The sequence below is a fragment of the Gopherus flavomarginatus genome, chromosome 1 (genome assembly GCF_025201925.1).
Source record: "Gopherus flavomarginatus isolate rGopFla2 chromosome 1, rGopFla2.mat.asm, whole genome shotgun sequence".
Taxonomy (NCBI): domain Eukaryota; kingdom Metazoa; phylum Chordata; order Testudines; family Testudinidae; genus Gopherus; species Gopherus flavomarginatus.
Window position 1 is genome coordinate 156726185 of NC_066617.1, and position 19917 is coordinate 156746101.

At 45.6% G+C, this 19917-nt stretch overlaps 2 protein-coding genes across 5 annotated transcripts in view; one reads left to right on the forward strand and one right to left on the reverse strand.

The window, feature by feature from the left end:
• The window catches only part of WDR3 (WD repeat domain 3), a 37357-nt gene extending 37242 nt beyond the window's left edge, over positions 1-115 (reverse strand). The window contains exon 1 of the mRNA XM_050921181.1: positions 19-115. The gene's annotated coding sequence lies outside the window, so the exon portion shown is untranslated. The remainder of the gene's footprint in view (positions 1-18) is intronic.
• Positions 116-200: 85 nt separating this feature from the next.
• GDAP2 (ganglioside induced differentiation associated protein 2) overlaps positions 201-19917 on the forward strand; it is a 48290-nt gene continuing 28573 nt past the window's right edge. For 2 of the 4 annotated variants that reach the window (XR_007769058.1, XM_050921368.1), the window contains exons 1-5: positions 201-292; positions 3976-4222; positions 6178-6317; positions 12811-12964; positions 14949-15037. Coding sequence is in view for 3 of the 4 variants with exons in the window: in XM_050921368.1 (XP_050777325.1) it covers positions 4047-4222; positions 6178-6317; positions 12811-12964; positions 14949-15037 (559 nt within the window). In the remaining variant the exon portion in view is untranslated. The remainder of the gene's footprint in view (positions 293-3975; positions 4223-6177; positions 6318-12810; positions 12965-14948; positions 15038-19917) is intronic. The other 2 variants (XM_050921373.1, XM_050921385.1) reach the window with 2 other exon arrangements.

The window sequence follows — 19917 nt, forward strand, 5'->3', positions numbered from 1 at the left end:
CACCGGCCCCGCGCTCACCACCCCCACGTGGCTCCGCGGGTCACTCGCGCGCAGACACCGTCTCTCGTTCCGCACAAGAGGAAGTGGCCGGGCTGGGGAAGCCGTCCAGAGTTCAAGCGGAAGTGACGCAAGATCTGACATCATCCCGGCTGTTCTGTGCGGGATTGGTCGGCTTTGATCCGGAAGCGGAAGGCGGGTGGGTCAGGCTCAGTGCCCACTTCCTGGGTGATGCTGCTGAGTCGACTCTTACCACCGGGACCCTCTCGCCAGATGGGGGGAGCGGGGCCGGCCCGTGAGTGAGGGGCGGACCGCGGCGAGGGTGGACGCGAGCGAGCGGTTGGGCCCGGGGTGGCGCTGGGGTCTGTTGCTAAGGGGAAGCTCCTGGGGCGGGCGTTGCTAGGCAGGGTGGGGTCGCTGTGTGTGTTCTGTGCTGAGGGGCCCCGCCCCCCCCCTGCAGGCGCGTGGCCTGTAACCGCCCCTCCGTGTCCGTTGGGTTGCGGGGCGCGTGTCCCGGCCGGCACGGTGAGGGCGGGGGGTCTAGCTTCGAGCGTTTGTGTAGGAACTTGCCCAGGTCCTGCGGTCTGCGCCCGGTGAGACCCCCCCCGGGGCGATCCCGGCCTGGGCCTGGGGCACGGCCCGTGTTCTCCAGCCCTGGGTCGCTGTCCCGTTGCGGAAGGCACCTGGGGAAAGGTGAAGAGGCGTGTTGTTGTGTTACAGGCCCCCCAGAGGCACAGGTGTGATGCTGCACGGACAGAAGCTAAAAGCTGGGCTCTCAGGCCGGGAGACCTTGTCAGTCACTGACTTCACTTGCTTCTCTTGGGAGACTCTCCTAAGAGGGAAATGACCGGGGCTAATATTTCCCATTATTCAGTCTGACTCTTTTAACCAAAGTTTTCCTGTTTATACCTCACCTGTCACCTTGCTTTGTACCGGTCACACAGTTAAACTGTTATCGTACCTGCCACCCCAATATTTATTATTTTGCCAAACTGTATATTTTCAACTCTCAATCTTTCCTTTCAAATATGCCCCTCTTCCCAGTAAGTGTTTCTGTTGCCTTTTTTCTGCATTCCTTCCGGTTTTAACTAATCTTTCTGCTCCTGTGGTATGTACCACATGCTTCAGTGACATAAGTAAACTTGTGCAAAAAGAACAAACTTTGGATCTCAGTCAGAAATGGATACAAGTATCTAAAGGCTTCAGTGTATTTGAGGTTTCATCCCAAGTGTCTGTCTTAATTCAATGGCAGACTGCCACATAGTATAGTACTATTTATTTTCTCACAGGTTCTGAACAGTTTTTCCTCACTGGTTCCTGTTTCAGTCTCTTTCAACATGCTAGTAGCTGCTGTGGTGCTAGTTGCTCTGGTATTTTGGTTTGGGTTTGCTTTAGGGTTTTTATTTTAGTGCACATGCTGCTGTTTGTCTGTTAGAGAAGACAAGGTCAAAGAAGTGCACCGTGTACTTGGAGCCGAAGAAGGTGATGTTTTGGGATGAGCCTTAGTTCCTGTGTCAATTCATTCCACAGTCTGGAGCTAGAAACTGTGTTCTATGCAGTCGGCTTTACCCTTACTGTGTAGAGCTCATTGTGTCTGAGGAGCAGAATTAGGAAATGTGGCCTTCATCCCATAGCTTTAGGTATGCTCTGCTCAGGCCTTTAAATACTTGCTCCTGAAGGCATCCTCCACCAAAAATTAAAAATTCTGCTTACTATATTTTAAAATTCTGCAAATTTTATTTGTCAAATAAATGTGGACGCTCCAGCATGGCACTGGGGAGCACAGGCCACTGGCTGCACAGAGATGGGAGATCCTGTGCAGCTCCCATCCCACCTGAGATGCAGATTCAGCGGTGAAGCTGCAGCCAACCCTGACACAGCGCAAGGACCAGATCTGTCCCAGAAACACCCCAGGGCCCTACCTGTCCATGCCAGGTGCGCCAGGTCTGGGCAGGCAGGCTCAGTAAGGCGGGATCCAAGTAGTGGCACTTCGCAGGGAGGTCCAGGTGAAGATGGTTGGGGCTCAGCGGGGGGGTTCTAGGGTGTGTGGGCAATAGAGCTTGGGAGGGGGTTCTGGGTGTGGGAAGCTCAGTGAGGGGGTCCAGATGCTGGGGGAGTGGGGCTCAGTGGGGTGGGGATCCAGGTGCAGCTGGCTGGAGCTCAGTGGGGGGAAATCCAGGAGTGGGTGGTTTGTCGGAGTGGTCCAGGAGTAGTGGGAGTGGGACTCATCGGGGGGGGGTGCGGTTCAGCAGGAGGGTTTAGTATGAGGGGGTCTGGATGCACAGGGGTTAGGCCAATAGGAGAGCAGCTCCCTGTACTGTGATCCCTCCCTCTGCAGCTGAGGAGTGATGGGTGTAGGACGCGGGGTAGAGAGGAGTTTGCAGAGCTTCCTGAAGCTGGGGAAGAAATGTTGGGGTGGGTTTGACGTGGCCCTGGATGCCATGCAAGGGAAGAGGAAGTCCCATCCTCCCCAGCCCAGCAAGGACTAGCATCTGAGTCCAGTGCAGGATAGGAGCCATCAGCTGGGTCTTCCCTGGTCTGTCTCCACCTCAGTGATTTACCTCTCTGCCGGCTGCCTTGGGCACCTGAAACACTGCTTGGGGTGGGTCACATGACCACTCTTGTGGCTTCTCTTTGCTTCCCCATCAGAAAGTCATTTTTCTGCAGGGAAGCAAAGAAATCTGTGAGGAACATAAATTTTGTGCATGCGCAGTTGTGCAGAATTCGTCCCCAACTAATTTACTTGAAGTTAAGGAACAAGACAATGATCTTCGTATTCTGCTTGTGTTTGCAGTAGTGCAGGTTATTGAGGAGATGTGTTTTCTGTACTATTTGGAGTTTCCTGGGGGGGTGGGAGGTTGTGTCCAGTATATTGCATTACTGTAGTCCAGACAGGAGTTGAAAAAGATGTGCGTAATGGAGGCAAGATCATCATTTGCCAGGATGAGGCAGATTCGCCTACTCAATCAGAGATGATAGAAATACAGCAGCATTTTCAAATGATGCTAAGAAATTAGTGTCAGTGATGAATCTAGGAGCACTGCTAAACTGCAAGTCACTCTATCAATTTTTGTGGCTTTACAGAATGTCCAGGCTGATTCAGAGCAGGACTGGGAAAATGCATCTTCTTTTTTACTACATGGGAAATAAGAGCTTTTCAAAGTTGTTGCCAGTTAAATTAACCCAAAATTAACTGAACAGTAGCTAAAGTGCTAAACTTCCCAAGCCTTTGGAGGGGGCATGAGAGAAATAGACTTCAATTTGTATTAGTGACTGACAGTCCATTAGGCACTATTGATTTTTGCAAAATAGAGAGAGAGCAAGCAAATTTGACTGTTTTTGTTTTTAAAGTGTTTAAATGTTACTAAAGCGCTAAGGGCCTGATCCTAAGAGGAGCTAAGCACTCTTAACTCTAAATGACTTCAAGAGCACTTTATTTGCAGTGGAGGATGCAGGATTGGATGTTTAAGTGTTAAGGTAGTCAGAAAAGAAAAATCTATCCTGTTATGTATACATAAGTGTGTATTTTTGTACCTTTTTTACTTAAAACACTGAATCACTTTTCTTCAAATATGACTTTTCTTTCTTAGGCTGAACTACAAATCCTGCAAAATGTGGAATTCATAGATTCAGCATTTTATAAGATTCAAGTTCACAAGCCAGTTGGAATATTTTATAGTGAAGAAAATGAGGGTTTTTTTTCACCAATGGATAATTCAAAAACAGAATAATTATCGTAGCTCAGACTTTCCAAAACAATTCACCTTTGTACTGAGACCAAGCACAAACATTTAAAGGTCAAAAAATGAAACCATACAGAGGATAGGTTGGGAACGAAATAGCCTGTGAATCTTAACTACATTGCTACCTGCAAATGCTTTAATTGTTCTTCAGCTTTCCTTTATGAAAAGTCTAACTCTTCCAGAATTATTCTCAGTGAAAATCCAGGTCTATGATCCTATTTTTTCTCCTCTGAAGCACCAGAAAGACTCCAGTGAGTATTGGAGTGCTGAAGAGGTAGTGGAAAGAGGAGTTGCTGTTTCCATTCCATGGATCCCTTGGGTGCTCCTTCCCAATTTGTGGATATTGATTCTCTGCCAGCCTGGAATGACTGCTGTGAGGCAGATCAACTGGACTCCCACAAAACTCAAGCTGAAAAACCGCAACTTGATGTTAGATCACCTTTCCCTTACAGGCAAGACATCAATGCAAAAATAATATTGTGGTAAGTTCAAACTCACTCTGACTTCTTAGATGCCACAGTAATGAATGCAGTGATGACAAAGTGCCTGACAAAATGGTAATCACCACAAAATAAAGCTCTTCACATGGTGTGGATTTTTTCTCCTTTTTGTCTCACTTTCTTCTCTGCATTCCTATCGTCAAATAATGGGATATCTTTTCCTGTACTGTCCTTAGTGTGTGTCGTTTTTTCTTCTTCTCTGTCTCTCTGCCTGCATATGCTTTCTTTATGTTGTATTCTGTCTCCATAGTCTTCTTCCAAAATTTGTTTATCTCAACAGTGTCTCTGTGCTAACTTACCCCATCTATGTCATCTCCTCTCCCTCGCCCACCCACTCACACTTATCAACACCTAATTTCCAGAGGACTACACCTATCAGCAGAAGACGAGTATGAAAAGTGGGGGCACCCTCAGGACCAGGAGTAAAGTGAAGAGCCACCCCCCTTTTCCCAGCTGCTAAGAAGCCGGGCTGGGATTTCTTGGCTTTGCTCGGATCTCTCATTCACGTCAACCTCCAGATCGTAGGTGTCTGGTAAATTTGAAGATCAGCCCCATTCTCCAACCCCTTCTGGTTGCTGCACAGAAGAAGGGTCATTCTCTCTGGCTTTATCTCTGCCTGTTCACCCCAGATCCTCCTAGCTGTTGCAAACATGGGTGGGTAGGGGCACTGTTGCTCTATCCTCCTTCTAAGCCTCAGTTTCTTCCTTCAGTTCCTGTCTCTGATCCTACTTACAGCTTTCCCTTGAAGCATCAGAGTGCAAGTGACCAGATTCTTGTCAGTTTCACAGTTGCCCAGAGGTATTTTTAAAGGTAGCAATGAAAATGCATCAGACTCTGGTCATCTTTCACTCTGCTGTAGCTTTTCAGTGTTCTGAGCAGCAGCAGATAGATGCACTTAAGCTGACTGGGTGAAGACTATGAGACAGCACTGTATTAGTAATAGCCTGTTCATGATTAGAAGGCTTTCTTTAAAGTCAGAGCTCTACAGTTTCGGAAGAGGCTCCTCTGCTCTGAGGAGCCAAGGCTGGCCCAATGGATCAGATGCAGCATTTGACAGGCTCCAGGAACAGGGGTAATATCATACTGGCATCAGGGAGACTAGAGACAGACCCACTGGGCCTCATAAATATTCCCCCTTGCCCACCTCAAACAATTGTTCCTTCCATATTCCCATTTGCCATAAGAAAGTCAGGGATGATTCCTTGCTCTGTTATCATACCACCGATAAGGCCCTCACTGCTATATTAAAAATCCAGGAAATTCCATAAGCAAAATATTAAGTAAAATTAGGTGCGTGTAATATATCCTCTCTGTATCCTCAAAAGCAAGAAAATCCCAAGTTATGGGACACTCTAAACTTTACCCTAATGCCTACACTGTACATTTCCAGTCACAGACTCCACATCATTGCAAGGAACTTATTTCTACTTCCACATGATGAAAAAACATGCTACATACAACACATTAATTTCTCTCAAAGTTTAACATGGAATTTCTTTACAGTTCACTGCTTAAGTGAACAGTGTGTTGTTTATTGGGGAAGCATGAATTTGCAGTTAAGGTTGTACTGTGAGGGAGAATTATGGGTTGCATGTAGTCTGGTTCCATACTAGTTGGAGGTAGAGTGAAGTTCATTGTGAAGATTCTGAGTCTGTGGTTATGTGGTGTGTGGGCATTAGGGTATGGTTAAGAAATTACCTGGAAACTTGACTTTTCATTGTTTTTTGAGATTTCATTGTGAGGATGCCATGTTTTACCAGCCTTAATTTCTTCTAAATTATGCTTCTGTTTATGGAACATATCTCACAAGCAGGATGAGAGAGAGGACTACAGTGTGTCATGAAACAAGGCAATAATAACTCTTTAGCAGTCCAGAAGAACTTCTGTGGTGCCAAACTCATGTATTTAACCTGCACTCAATGGCTTTGTTTCCTCAGGAAAGGAAATGTAGCATTACTGAACTGCACAGCCATAGTAAACACCAGCAATGAATCTCTCACAGATAAGAATCTGGTATCTGAGAGCATCTTTATGTATGCTGGTCCCGACCTGAGGGATGAACTTCAGAAACTCAAAGGTAAGGAGAATCCTGCTCTATAGCGATGCAGCTGCCACCATGTAACATGTAGCAGAAGTATCTGAGTTTGAAATGCAAGGAAGGTGCAGAAAAGACACGTACCTTTATTTCCTTTACCTGGTTTTAATGTGAAATGTAGTCTGGCCAAAACTTCCCCCTATAGTAGACAATTCCCCCATTTGTAATTCAGAATACAGATCCCTAGAAGCTTCTGGCAGCTGTTTAAGTTGCTGAGCTCTTATTTTCAGACTAAGACACAATTGTCCCCTTTGTTATCTGAGGCTTCTTGAAGTTTGAAGTTATCTAAAAGAGCAGTTATAAAAGTCCTTGCTGCAGAGACTGAACTTGTATGAATACTAATTTTGCTGTACTGCCCCTTTTTAAGGAGATGCTCGGAGAGTCTTGTAGTTCACCCCAACAAAAATTCAAACTCAACAAGAATTCATGTTGAGTAGGTTCTGTACATGCTGCTAGCCTGCAGCCATGCAACCTAATCTTTTAGGAACCAATGTCTAGTAACGGATAAATTGTTGCTGCCCTGCATGATAAAATAGAGCCTCAGAGTGACCTCTTAATCAATTCTTTCATTTTTCCCTGTGCTAAATCAGAAATAGTTCCACAAGCCAGTTTAATAATATTGAAAGAAGAACCCTATTGGAAGGCTGGCAATTTTGCTCTTCTAGAGAGAAATGCTCTTTGAATTATGGACTTGTCTTTATCTGGATACTTTTGTATCACCTATCTAGTTTTTTAGCACCTTGCACACGCTAACCAAGTTATCTTCATACAACCCTATAGTCCTGCAGGAAGTTATGGCACAGCTGAGAATTGAATACAGATCTCCTGAACCCAGTACAGTGCCTTAACCACAAAATCATCTTGATCCTTCTGTAGGCAGTGAGTCCAAGCCTTTTCCCTGCAGTAGAGAAGTGGTGATTATGTCAGTTTTCCAAGACACACAAGAAGAGGCATAATATTCCTAATTCAGACTATGCCAGCCATTTAAATTAAGGTGGGATTAGTTTCTTCTGTTTATATAGTTACCTCATTTTCCTGATTTAACTTCTTTCATCTGAGTAACTCAATCAAAGGGAAGGGAAAGTAAATCTGCAAATGACAGAGGGAGGATTCTGTGCACAATAAGGAACGTCCTTTGTAGTCAGGCATAGCTGAAGTCTGGTAGATACTGGAGGATGACCTAGATCCCTGGAACTGCAAGTTTGAATCCCAGCAGATTTGATGTATCTCTTTGTCCTTCGAAGGTAAATGTAAGATACTTGCTTCTTTCTCTGGAGTAGAATGGAGAGAGGTCTCTCTGCTCTGCTGGGCACTCTTTGTAAGAATTGGGGTTAGCCTCTGTCGTCTCCGCAATTTCTTCTTCCCATACTGGTTAGTGCACTGTCTGCCATCCTCAGCCCCTAAAGTAGCAATATTTAATTGGAATCCACAGTCTCCCAATATATCTGTAACACATCCTTCAGACCAGTTGTGCTAGATTGCTGCTGGTTTCCAGGAGAGTACTGCAGGGTCAATGAAAAGAAACTGACACCACTGTTAGACTTAAGAGAGAACCCTGCTGGGGTATTGAGAGGAGAGGAAGGCTGTGCCACAAATAGTGGAATTTCCACTTTAGTGACGCGAACACGAGAAGTAGAGATACTGACTGAGTTCACTTAGTAAGTTAAACATGTAATCCCTTTGTCACCTGTGCCCTTGAAATTGCATTGGACTTTCTTCTTTTTTTTAGTCTCACGCTGTTTTATGTAGCATAAGGTCTTGGAGAGAAGGTGATAGAGTGCTGTGGTCCCAAGTCCCAGAATGAGAGTGTAGCAATGATGACTTTCAGTTTTCCTTATACCTTTCAAGGTAACTGCACCTGTATTTCACCCTCCATTGTCCCTTGAGGGCACCTGCTTATAGGTTTCTGGCTCTCAGCTGTCACATCTCACTCCCTTCTGACTGGAGTTTTTAAGGCTGTGCAGCTTCCTGATCTGCACTGATATTCCCAGTAAGCCAGACAGCTTAGCTAGTGCTTTGCTTTCTCTGTGAAGGCTGTGACCAATATATGGCCAAAAGTTATAAGTTACTACACAGCTCCTTCTAAGCAAGCACTTTTATTCTTAAGGTAAAAGCATTATAGAGAGAGCCAATGAAAACCTACACACGTGTCACAAAGCTTACTAGAGATCACCCTAACTCCAACATAGGGCTGGTAGCTGTAAGTCCTTTAGCCCCCAGAATGGGGTTTTCCCTGGTCTTGCAAGTTCATGTCAGCCTTTAGATCAGGAGCTAGATCAAAGGCTCTGAGTCAGTTTAAGCTCAGGGCTATTTATCCAAAAGTCCTTTCTTTTTCTGGTGGTCTCTGGAGAATCCGGTTTGAACCAGGATATATGAACCTCAGAAGGTGGTACCTTTCTGGAGGTGTTATAACCTGAGTGATTTGCCTTCATCGTCCCCTACTGGTTTCACTTCCTGGAGGAGCTGTGGTAACACTTTCCCTCATAGAGTGCACACAGTCCCTGGCCCACAATGATATATAAACCATTCAGTCACTTAAATACAGTATGATCTCCCAAAGATATTGCAGGAAGTTTCACTATCTCTCACATGCTCTTCCCACCCATTTGTATCCACTTTCTCTAAGCCCTGAGAAAGAGTCACGTTTAAAGCATGTGATGTGATGCTACTCTTGTTCAAGCCTGGAGGCGCCAAGTGCTTCCTTTATGGCTCAGCTGACCCCTATGTCCGTGGGAACAGTCTGTTCAGCTTCCTCTAACTCAGAAATACTTCAGGGAGGGGCTCAGATTTCTGGATGAATTGCTGTCAGTTTATCATCTTAGTCTACTGCATCTTAGACAACACTGTTGGTATAGTAACAGTCTTCCAAATGCTGTGAAGTCTATTAGATGGCTCTGTTTCTCTCCAAAACGTTCTTTAGATGGAAAAATCTGAGTCTTCCATCTGTTTAGACCAGTGACTGGGTAAAATGAGATCTTGGCTCTGTTACTGATTTTGCTACCTGGTTACTGTTACTTTGGGCAACTCACTTTGCCACTGTGCTTTGCTCCTGATTTGTAAAGTAGGGGTAATACTTGTGACAGATCTGAGAAACACAGTCATGTCTTGAGACTACCGTATTTAACGTTAGTATTCTTATCTGTTTATTTGAACCAGCCCTTGAAATCCATGAAAATCTTCAGACTATTATTTATTGATGGGCCCCAAAATGTTCAGACCCTTGTATCAATAAGCATTATATGTATTTGTGTTCCTGGCTTGCTAAGTGGATTCCCTGTAGAATCTAGAATGACTAGGAGGTGATTAATGTGCAAAAACCCAAGCCTGCCTTTGCAAATGCCCAGCCTTTGAAGTCTTACCCACAGTGGAAAGGGAGACAGTATGTGGTTTTACCTGTTTCAGAAGGCCTGGGAACAAAAAGAGGTTTTTTTGGTAGAAAGGCTGAGTTTGAACTGACTGAAAGGGAACTTCTTGAGCTAGAAACTGGTGTGTCCTGATAACCAAAAGAAGCAAAGCCTTGGAGAAGGGTTTGAAAGGCTTTGGAACCCATCAGGACTCCCACAAGGGCTGATGGGGTCCTTCTGGTAAGCTTAAGTACACGTTTATATCTTTTTATTGTTTTATGATTTGTTTGTATGTTTTTGTCCGTAAATGAAGATGTTTGCTTCAAAAGAATTGTTTGGTTACGTATAACCACTGGCATACACTGGTCATAGTCTTTGGAGAGAGCAGAGTGCAGGTTCTGGAGTTTAGTCAAAACCTGCTGTGTCGGAAGTGCAAGGGGACTAAAATCCTAAACCCCTAGTCGGGAGGGAGAGAGATGTGGGTCCTTGGCCAGAGACCTGGGAGGGTCACCTTGAGACCTGAGAGGGCAGTCCTTGCGCAGTCCACTGGAGTGGGGGTCAAAGGTGCAATTATCCCAAAACTATAACATTGCTCAGTGTGCTTAATTGTCAAATTCTTCTACACTGCATTGAGATCTGTGGTGGAATGCACTGCTGAAGTGTACACTAAGATGAGATTGCTGCTACAGATGAATATTATTACATCAGGTTAGTTTTTTACTTCTGTCCTTCTTTCGTTTCCCAGCCTGTGCTCCTGTCAAGATTTTCTCTAGTTTTGCACAGGAAAAAAATGTTGGGGAAGAATCTCTCTTCCCTGGGCTGCTTCTGCCCCCCCGTCAAACTGATCACATCCTGGATGGGTCTAGAACAGTGGTATGCAAACTTCATTGCACCGTAACCCACCTTCTGACAACAAAACTTACTACATGACCCCAGGAGGGGGAGCCCAAGCCCACCCCCGCCCCGTCGCCCCAGGAGGAAGGAGAAAAGCTGAAGCCAACCCTGGCCAATGGGTCTCAGGCTTGGCTCCAGCAAGTCTAGCACCAGCCGTGGTGACCCCATTAAATGTTTGCAAACCCCTGCTCTAAAACAATGAGGGAAGAATAGAGACGTTTAGATGGGATTCACAAAGGTACTTAAGTGCCGAGGTCCTGTTTTTAGGCAACGTTGAGATCCACCAAACTCCCACTTGGCTGCCACCTAACCCTGTAGGTGCCTAAACTTCCTCAGTGCCTAAATTAACTTCCTCAGTGCCTAAATTATTATAGTAAAAATTCTCTAGACACCTGTTTCTTTTTCTGGGCATGCACACTGCTGTCTCACTCTAGGCATTTGGGTGCCTCTCTGCTGCCTAAGACCCCATGCAATACACAAATCACGGGAAGATAGGTGCTCCTCTATCTAACACAGTGTGGGACCCGATCAAGTTGACATGGTCAGAGGCCTCGTAGTTCCACACAAAACTGGCAGGAGGAGGAACTCCCTTCTAACCTTCAGCCCGGTGGTTAGGGTACTCTTCCAGGGAGTGGGAGACCCTGGTTCAATTCTCCCCTTTACCTGATGAGAAGGGAATTTCAGTCAGGATCTGCTGGCTCAGCAAAGTGCTCTAAACTCTGGTTTATGGATATTCTGATGTGGATCTCCCTTAATCTCTCCCCTTGAAGTTGTTCCATTCTCTAACCTGTGACCTCCCTATTCTGCTACTGGTTTCCATGGAGAAACCTGCAGAAGAAAGTGTGTTGTATTGGGAGCCAGGATTGGGAGGAGGAGCAATTGCCCTACTCAGTGTTTTCAGCACTCAACAAGGGGTGGGGGAAGTAGCAGCTGGGAGTGGGCTGGGACTGTTGTTGAGAGGGAGCAAATGCTCCTCAGTTCTGTGGTGCAGAACACTGAAAATTTTTATTGAAGCTAACGTTAAAAAAAAACAAACAATTTTATATAATACACAGGTTAAGAAAAGCGTGTCTGTACATCTGGGTATTGTAGATAATCTAAGCACTAAGTTTGTTTTAGAAAGTCGTAAGACACATATCTAATATAACTCTCACCCTTCAATGGGAGTAAATTCTTCTCCTTAAGTGAGGCTGGAATAGTTTAAGCCAGTCTTGTGCTGGTGGATTCTGAGAGTATTTCTCACTCTTAAGGGGAGACTTGAGGAAAAAAACATCTTGTAGCTCCTGGCTAGTACATTGGCTCATCTATCTTGCTTTAAAGATGCAAGAAGTTTGGTCCACTGGAATAGATTTGAGCCCAGATCACTCTCTGCAAAGTACAAAGTGTACAACTGGTTGTGAAATAGATGCTTATAAATGGTCCCCAGAACACTACCAGTATGTGAGGGGGAAAATGGTTCCCAGAAAGCTACATGTATGCAAGGAAACACTTCGCTGTCTGTGGGAGACAAGTTGTCCAAGAGGAAAGGAATGAAATAGAACAATAGAAAATGTAGACAGAATACCCAGAAACCTCTCTGAACAGTGACATCTGTCAGGCATCTCTGGAGACATTCAAAACTGGGCTGATGAAAATCTTGTAGAACAAACCACAAAGCACAACTATGCACTATGTTCCAATGTGATGTTGGGGAAAGGTGCCGTTAGGACTTGTCCATCTCTAATAGCTCTGACAACCACAAGTTGTCTGATTAAAAGGATCATGTCAGTCTCCTATACCAAGAAATTTAATCAAACAGCAGTCTCCTAAAAACAAAGCCTTTCAGAAAAGCTGAGCTTGTGTTTGTCTGCGAAGCACGTTTCTACTGCAGCTGTCTTGCCAAGTTAATATACTGCTTTTTTTGTGAGGGGGAGTGGGTTTAAGGTCTACATGCGAACACTGCAATCGAGGTACATAGCCTCTCCAGTGACTTGGTGTTTCTGTTCTACTCCTTGAGTGCTTAGCTTCTGAGAAGCAGAATGGAGCCAGTACACCTCACCGCATGTCCCCAGGCTGGCTGAGTGCTGCTGTAGCAGCTTGTCATCTTGTGGTACAGGAACTATGGGAAACAAAGAAATTAATGAAGTGGAAGTGATTTGCTGCAAGGTGGGGTTTGGTGTGGGGATGAAGAGAAGTGAGTTGCTTTACTCCCTGCCCTACCAAGACATCAGTGTCTTATCCTTTGTATGTTTCTTTAGGATGCCGGACGGGGGAGGCAAAACTGACTAAAGGATTTAACCTGGCTGCACGATTTATTATTCACACTGTGGGACCCAAATACAAGAGCAGATATCGCACAGCAGCTGAGAGCTCCCTGTATAGCTGCTACCGCAATGTCCTACAGCTTGCAAAGTAAGCACATGGCAATTTGGGCCAGGGTCTGTTATCCATAATATATGCTGCTTCTGGGCTACCTGGTGTGGGCAGAGTCCAGGTGGGTACGAATTCCCATCAACACACTCAGACCTGGGCAGAGTCTGGGACCACTCTGCTCCCTCACTTATGTGCTTGGGGGCGTGAGTTGCCATTCTGAAGGGAGAATACACATGCATAATTGACTTTGTTGTATCAGATCATCAAGACATGTATCCCAGCCTGGCCAAATGATGATACTGATTGCTTAGGGGAAAGGCAGACTTCTTTTCCCACTCCACCTTCCAAACTGCAGAAGGCCAGGAATGTACTGCACTATGTTTGGAGAGGGGAGAATCTGTTCTTCTCCTGTGGTGAACAGCTGATCCCCTGAAGTCTGAGATGCATGTATGCTACACATGATGGCATTACCGATTTATATAATTCAGTCCAATATGTGCCTCTAAGCCTCCTGTAGTGATGAGTGACTACAATGTGAAGAAGCACTTCCTTTTTATGGAGTTACTTATACCTTGCAGAAAATCCTATAAAATCTTCACACTGTGAATCAAGGTGTTTCTAAATCCATAAATGATTAGTTTATGGCTTTTACCTTTTTTTATCTTTGGTGGTTTCTGATGTTCATATATTTAAGTATGTTTTATACTTTTGGGCTTTTGAATTCTTCAAAGTTTATTTTCTTATGACTGCTACTGTCATTTTAGCAACACCTTATGATAAACAGTGAACAAGGAGCAACATCTGGGAATGGAGCTTTGTGGTCTCTTAGGGAGAGGGGAAAACAACTTTTCTAGATATTCGAAGATCTGTTTGTTACGGTGCAATGACAGTTGCTTTGTTGTCAAGTTTACACCTGAGTTTCCATAATAAGGCCACTTTTTTCCAGAATCCCCAATCTTCTCAAATCTATAGTTTTATGTGCCTTAAAACTAGTAGCTAGGTCTGGGCCTCAGGAGAATTTTCCTGCAAACTTTGAAGTGATTTGGACAAGAGGTTTCTGAATTATGACACCCTGAAAATAGAATGCAAAAAAGACTTAATTTTTCTGTTATTGGGGGGAATAATGGATTTTGGTACAAAGTAGCAAAGCAGGGAAAAATAAAGCTTCGTTTACTAGATGGCGTTAGGTGGCAGTCACCTTTCAAAAGTAACTAACCGTGGACTTTGTAAAGTTGGCAGTCACCAGCTTAGATCTTGGTATAACGTGAAATATTTGCTGGAGACATGCACCTTTCACTTCTTACAAACGGCCTCTGAGCTTGTTGTTGCTGCAGAGAAAGGGCCAGCAATGTAACTGATCACTCAGAGCACTTGTCAGTGCAAAAATAATTATTATTCCACCCAGAGGGCAGTGTGGAGGACCCAAGAAGCTTCCTAAGATTTCTCATGGATTCTAGCTGCTAGCAGGCCCCACAGGAAAGAGGGAATACTCTCATGGTTTCCTTCCCTCTGTTGATCCTCTTGATTTGCAGCAGTGGAAATCCTTTTTGGCAAACAGGAGACTAGTCAAGTGGATAAGACAGGGAAAGGCTAGTGTTTCTCTCCTGCCCCTCTCCTAAGAACCCATTCCCTGCATCTCCCCTTCTGTTCCTGGCAGAGCCCACCTGCGGACAGCAGTTTTCCAAGGAACTGAGTGGTGGAGCAGCTTATGGGGAGCTTGGTTTGAGTTAAGAGGAAGTGGTCCATGTGGGAAGGGACGTTCAGAAGCAAATCAGGGGAGAAAGCTGGGGACAAGTAGTGTTTCTCTGCCTTCTCCACCTAGTGAACCTCCTGTGGCTCATAAGGTGGGAATCCCTCTGCTGCAAACCAGAAGAGGTTCCTCAAGTAGAGAGGAGGGATGTGTTAGTACCTTATCCTGCCCACTGAGCTGCTTCTTGCCTCCTCCATACCTTCTGCCAATAGCTCACTCCTGTATGAGGTTCTTGTTTTCATGTCTGGGTTTCTTTTCTCCTCTTGACTTCAGGGAGCAGGCAATGTCCTCAGTGGGATTCTGTGTCATAAACTCTGTGAAAAGAGGCTACCCTTTGGAGGATGCAACCCACATAGCACTGCGTAAGTAGGTCTTGGAAGGTCGCTGCGTCCTAACACTACACTAGCTGGAGCCCAGTGTTGTGCACATTAGACATAAATAACAGCACAGTGTTGGAGCATTTGGGGATGCAGGTGTTAAGCAGCAGAATGTTGGGGAAGTAGTGCAGCCTTCCAGTGGGTCAAAGTCAGTAGAGAGGTATATTCAGGTGTAAACCTGGCAAATGCCTAGGTGTTTCAGTCAGCGTTGTTTTGCCAGGAGCCTGCATTTCTACCAGAGGTAGAAACTGACCCAGTGTTCGAAAATCTTCCTGTTTTAGCTGTATGTACCCACCAGATGGCATGTGAATACAGAAGAGCCTTCACGGTGAAAAGGGGAGCTGGGAGAGACTTATGAAAGGAAGGTGGCCTTATGACTGCCCGTGCTGTTCAACCACAGCAGCAGTGGCCCCTGTGAGATTTTTGCTGTGGTTTAAGCCATTTACATGAGAATTTAACTGCAGGAAATGTGTGGAAATGCATCCTCTTTTTCTCCAAACCGCTGCTATTGCTTGAAAAGTCCTTCGTTGATTTAATTTGTTTGGATTTTGTTCTCTAACCTAGTAACACCCCTTCCTTGCTGCTCTCAGTCTCTGCACATCCATACAATCCAATAATGTTCTGTGAAGTGCTGACCTTTTGTTTCTTCCTGTCCAAATGACTAACTGATGAGAGTTGACAAGATCACAGCCTAAGGGCCCCATCTACACCACGAGGGCATCCCAGTCTGGGGACCTGGTTACAAAACAGTTTTCTCTTGATGGGAACTTGGCCACATCCTTACGTTATGCTAAAGCTTTGGATAGTCTAAGAAAGCAGGAGAGAGGAAATAGTATAAAATCTGTAAATCACAAGAGAATCACTTCTAATTTAAAATGCTTTTTGAAGTTTTCTCCAAGGCATCAGCAGTACTTTACATCTGCGACAGGCCAGCAGGGGTGCACAATTAAATGCTACAGTGAAAGGCCCCTCAGAGTGAGTGACAGATGTCACCATAAGTCTCTCTTCTCCGGTGCATCAGAAAATCATTGGGGTTTCTTATTTCTAAATTCATTGCCCTTTATAGTGGTGTTTTGGTTTGTTTGTGAGGCTTTGTGCTGATGAACCAGCTTTGGAGCAGCCTCTACTATTGAAGATTAGCTTGTGTACAATGTGGGGTTGCTTGAGGCGCCTGGCTTTCCTGGAAACTTGCAGTGCATGTTGGCTTGTTCTGGGACTTTCGCTCAACATACGTTAGTAACCTCTTCTGGAAGTAGTTCAGAGAATGGAGCTTGGCTCATGAGGGAATGGATTGAGTTGGCCTTGTGGGTCTCTGGGAACACATTTCACATCTCTGCCACTCCTTCTTTCCGGAAATTAGCCAGGCTTCTCTATGTTCACAGGTAATGAGCCCACAGATTCAGTTGCTGACACCTTGTGATTGCTGTCCTACTTTTAGAGCCAATGTTTTTGTTTCTCATACCCATTTCCAGTTTACTATAAAGGGAAGCTTGCATGGAGAGAAGATCTTTCGCCCTGTGTTGAGTGCCCCATTGTGCAGTGTCCAATACCTAGAAAGTAACAAGCACCCAGCCCCAAGAGACTTGCATTCTAAATGAGAGAAAATACAGTTCAGAGTCATCAGGTGAGGGTCTGTTCTCAAAATAAGATGTTGCCTTTTTTTGCACCTTAATTAATGTTGATGGATCTTGCAGATGTGTGTAGAGAAGGATTTGAGTGGAGAGAAGGTGGCCATTCAGCGTTTAGGTAGGAGACTGTTCCCAGCAAGAGTGGCAGCATGGAAAATCCAAAGATGAATGGGACAAGTATGATGTCCAAAAGATGTGGAGAGAAGGGAGGCTTGACCAGAACAAAGAATGTGGGAGAGGGAGTAGAGAGAACTGGGAGCAGAATTTTAAATAGGAGCAAAATTTGTGCAGAACCTTGAAGGTAAATTCCAGAAGCATGAACTTAGATGAACACTGTACCAGTGAAGGGACTTGAATCTGAGTGTGGCATGGTCAGAGGGTTGCAGTAGAAGGCTTTCAGTGGACTGTTTGAAGGAAGAAGGTGAGAAGCCAGACATTCTTGTCTGAGCTACTGCAGTCACTGCATGGACAAATGGGCTGAGAGAAAAGGACAGCTTTTGACTGATCCCATGAAGGAAGAAATGACATCATCAACAGTGTGTAGGCAAGTATCATTCTGGGGTGTATTAACAGGAGTGTTGTATGTGAGGCCTGGTCTACACTACACGTTTAAACTGATTTTAGCAGCGTTAAACCGATTTAACGCTGTACCCGTCCACACTACGAGGCCCTTTATATCAATATAAAGGGCTCTTTAAATCGGTTTCTGTACTCCTCCCCAACGAGAGGAGTAGCGCTAAAATCGGTATTACCATATCGGATTAGGGTTAGTGTGGCCGCAAATCGATGGTATTGGCCTCCGGGTGGTATCCCACAGTGCACCACTGTGACCGCTCTGGACAGCAATCTGAGCTCGGATGCAGTGGCCAGGTAAACAGGAAAAGCCCCGCGAACTTTTGAATTTCATTTCCTGTTTGCCCAGCATGGAGCTCTGATCAGCACAGGTGGTGATGCAGTCCCAAATCCAAAAAGAGCTCCAGCATGGACCGTACGGGCGATACTGGATCTGATTGTTGTATGGGGAGACAAATCTGTTCTATCAGAGCTCCGTTACAGAAGATGAAATGCCAAAGCGTTTGAAAAAAATCTCCAGGCTACATAGTGCTGTGTGACAAGCGTAACGGAAAGCCAAAGAATCAAATGGACGCTCGTGGAGGGAGGGAGGGGGTACTGAGGACTCCAGCTATCCCACAGTCCACAGCAGTCTCTGAAAAATATTTACATTCTTGGCTGAGCTCCCAATGCCTGTAGGTTCAAACACATTGTCTGGTGTGGTTGAGGGTATAGCTCGACAATTTACTCCCTCTCCCCCCACGTGAAAGAAAAGAGAAAGAAATAGTTTCTTGACTTCTTTCAATGTCACCCTATGTCTACTGAATGCTGCTGGTAGACGCGATGCTGCGGCAGTGAAGAGCAGTATCCACTCCTCTCCCCTCCCCGCTGGCAGATGGTGCAGTAGGACTGCTAGCCGTCCTTGTCATCAGCCCGTGAGTGCTCCTGGCTGGCTTCAGGTGAGGCTGACCGGAGGCGCCTGGGTAAAAATAGGAATGATTCCCGGTTATTCCCAGTAGATGGTACAGAACGACTGGTAACCGTCCTCCTCATAGCAACTGGGGGCTGAGCTCCATCAGCCCCCTCCCTTTCCTGTGTAAAGAAAAGATTCTGTACTGCCTGGACTATCATAGCAGCGGGATGCTGGGCTCCTCTCCCCCGCACTGCTTAATGTCCTGCCTGGACTGTCATAGCAGTGGAATGCTGCCTCCCCCTCATTTTTTTTCACTAACAAGTCAGTATTTCTTATTCCTGCATTCTTTAGAGCTTCATGGCACAAATGGGGGGGACACTGCCACAGTAGCCCAGGAAGGTTGGGGAGGAGGGAAGCAACGGGTGGGGTTGTTGCGGGGGCAACCCCCGTGAATGGCATGCAGCTTGTCATTTCTGTAGTATCTGACATGGAGCAGCTGTGCTCTCTGATACCCCGGTTCTCTAGTACACTTGCCCCATATTCTAGGCAGGACTGACTCTATTTTTAGATACCGTAAAGGAGGGATTGACTCGGGGAGTCATTCCCATTTTTGCCTTTGCTCCCCCGGCCGACCTCAGCCAGGGGCACCCATGATAGCAGCAGACATTACAGAACGACAGATAACCGTCATCTCATTGCCAATTTACAATGGCAACACATGGTACAGAACGACTGATAACCGTCTCTTCTATCATGCAAAAGCAAGTGAATGCTGCTGTGTAGCGCTGCAGTATCGCCTCTGTCAGTGGCATCAGGTAGACATACGGTGACAGTATAAAAAAAAAAAAAAAGCTGAATGGGCTCCATGGTTGCCGTGTTATGGCATCTGCCAGGGCAATCCAGGGAAAAAGGGCGCAAAATGATTGTCTGCCGTTGCTTTCCCAGAGGAAGGAATAAGTGACGACATTTACCCAGAACCACTCGCGACAATGATTTTTGCCCCATCAGGCACTGGGATCTCAACCCAGAATTCCAAGGGGCAGGGGAGACTGCGGGAACTATGGGATAGCTACGGAATAGCTACCCACAGTGCAACGCTCCGGAAATCGACGCTAGCCTCGGACCATGGACGCACACCACTGAATTAATGTGCTTAGTGTGGCCGCATGCACTCGACTTTATACAATCTGTTTTACAAAACCAGTTTATGTAAAATCGGAATAATCCCGTAGTGTAGACGTACCCTGTGACACAGGAGGTTATTGTCCCACTCTGCTCAGTCTTGGTGGGGCATCTGTTGGAGTGCTGTATTCACCTCTGGACACCATGCTTTAGGGAAGGTGTTGGCAAATTGGAGACAGTCCCGAAGAGAACAACAAAAATGATAAAAGGATTTGAAAACCTAACCTATGAGGAAAGGTTTAAAAACTGGGCATGTTTAGTTTTAGGAAGAAAAGACTCAGGGAGGGCCTGATAAGAGTCTTTGGATATGTTCAGGCTCTTACAAAGAAACTGTGATCAGTTGTTCTCCATGTCCACTGACGGTAGGACAAAAAGGAATAGTCTTAGGCTATGTCTACATATGCAGGTTTTAGCGACATGGCTCTGACACTACAGCTGTGCCGCTAAAAGGCACACAGTGTAGCTGCTGTTTGTCAGCTCTCCTGCCAACAAAAGACTTCCACCTCCAACGAGCAACATTAGCTGTGTCAGCAGGAGAGTGCTCCTGGCAACAAAGTGCTGTTCACACCGGCACTTGTCGGTGGCAAAAC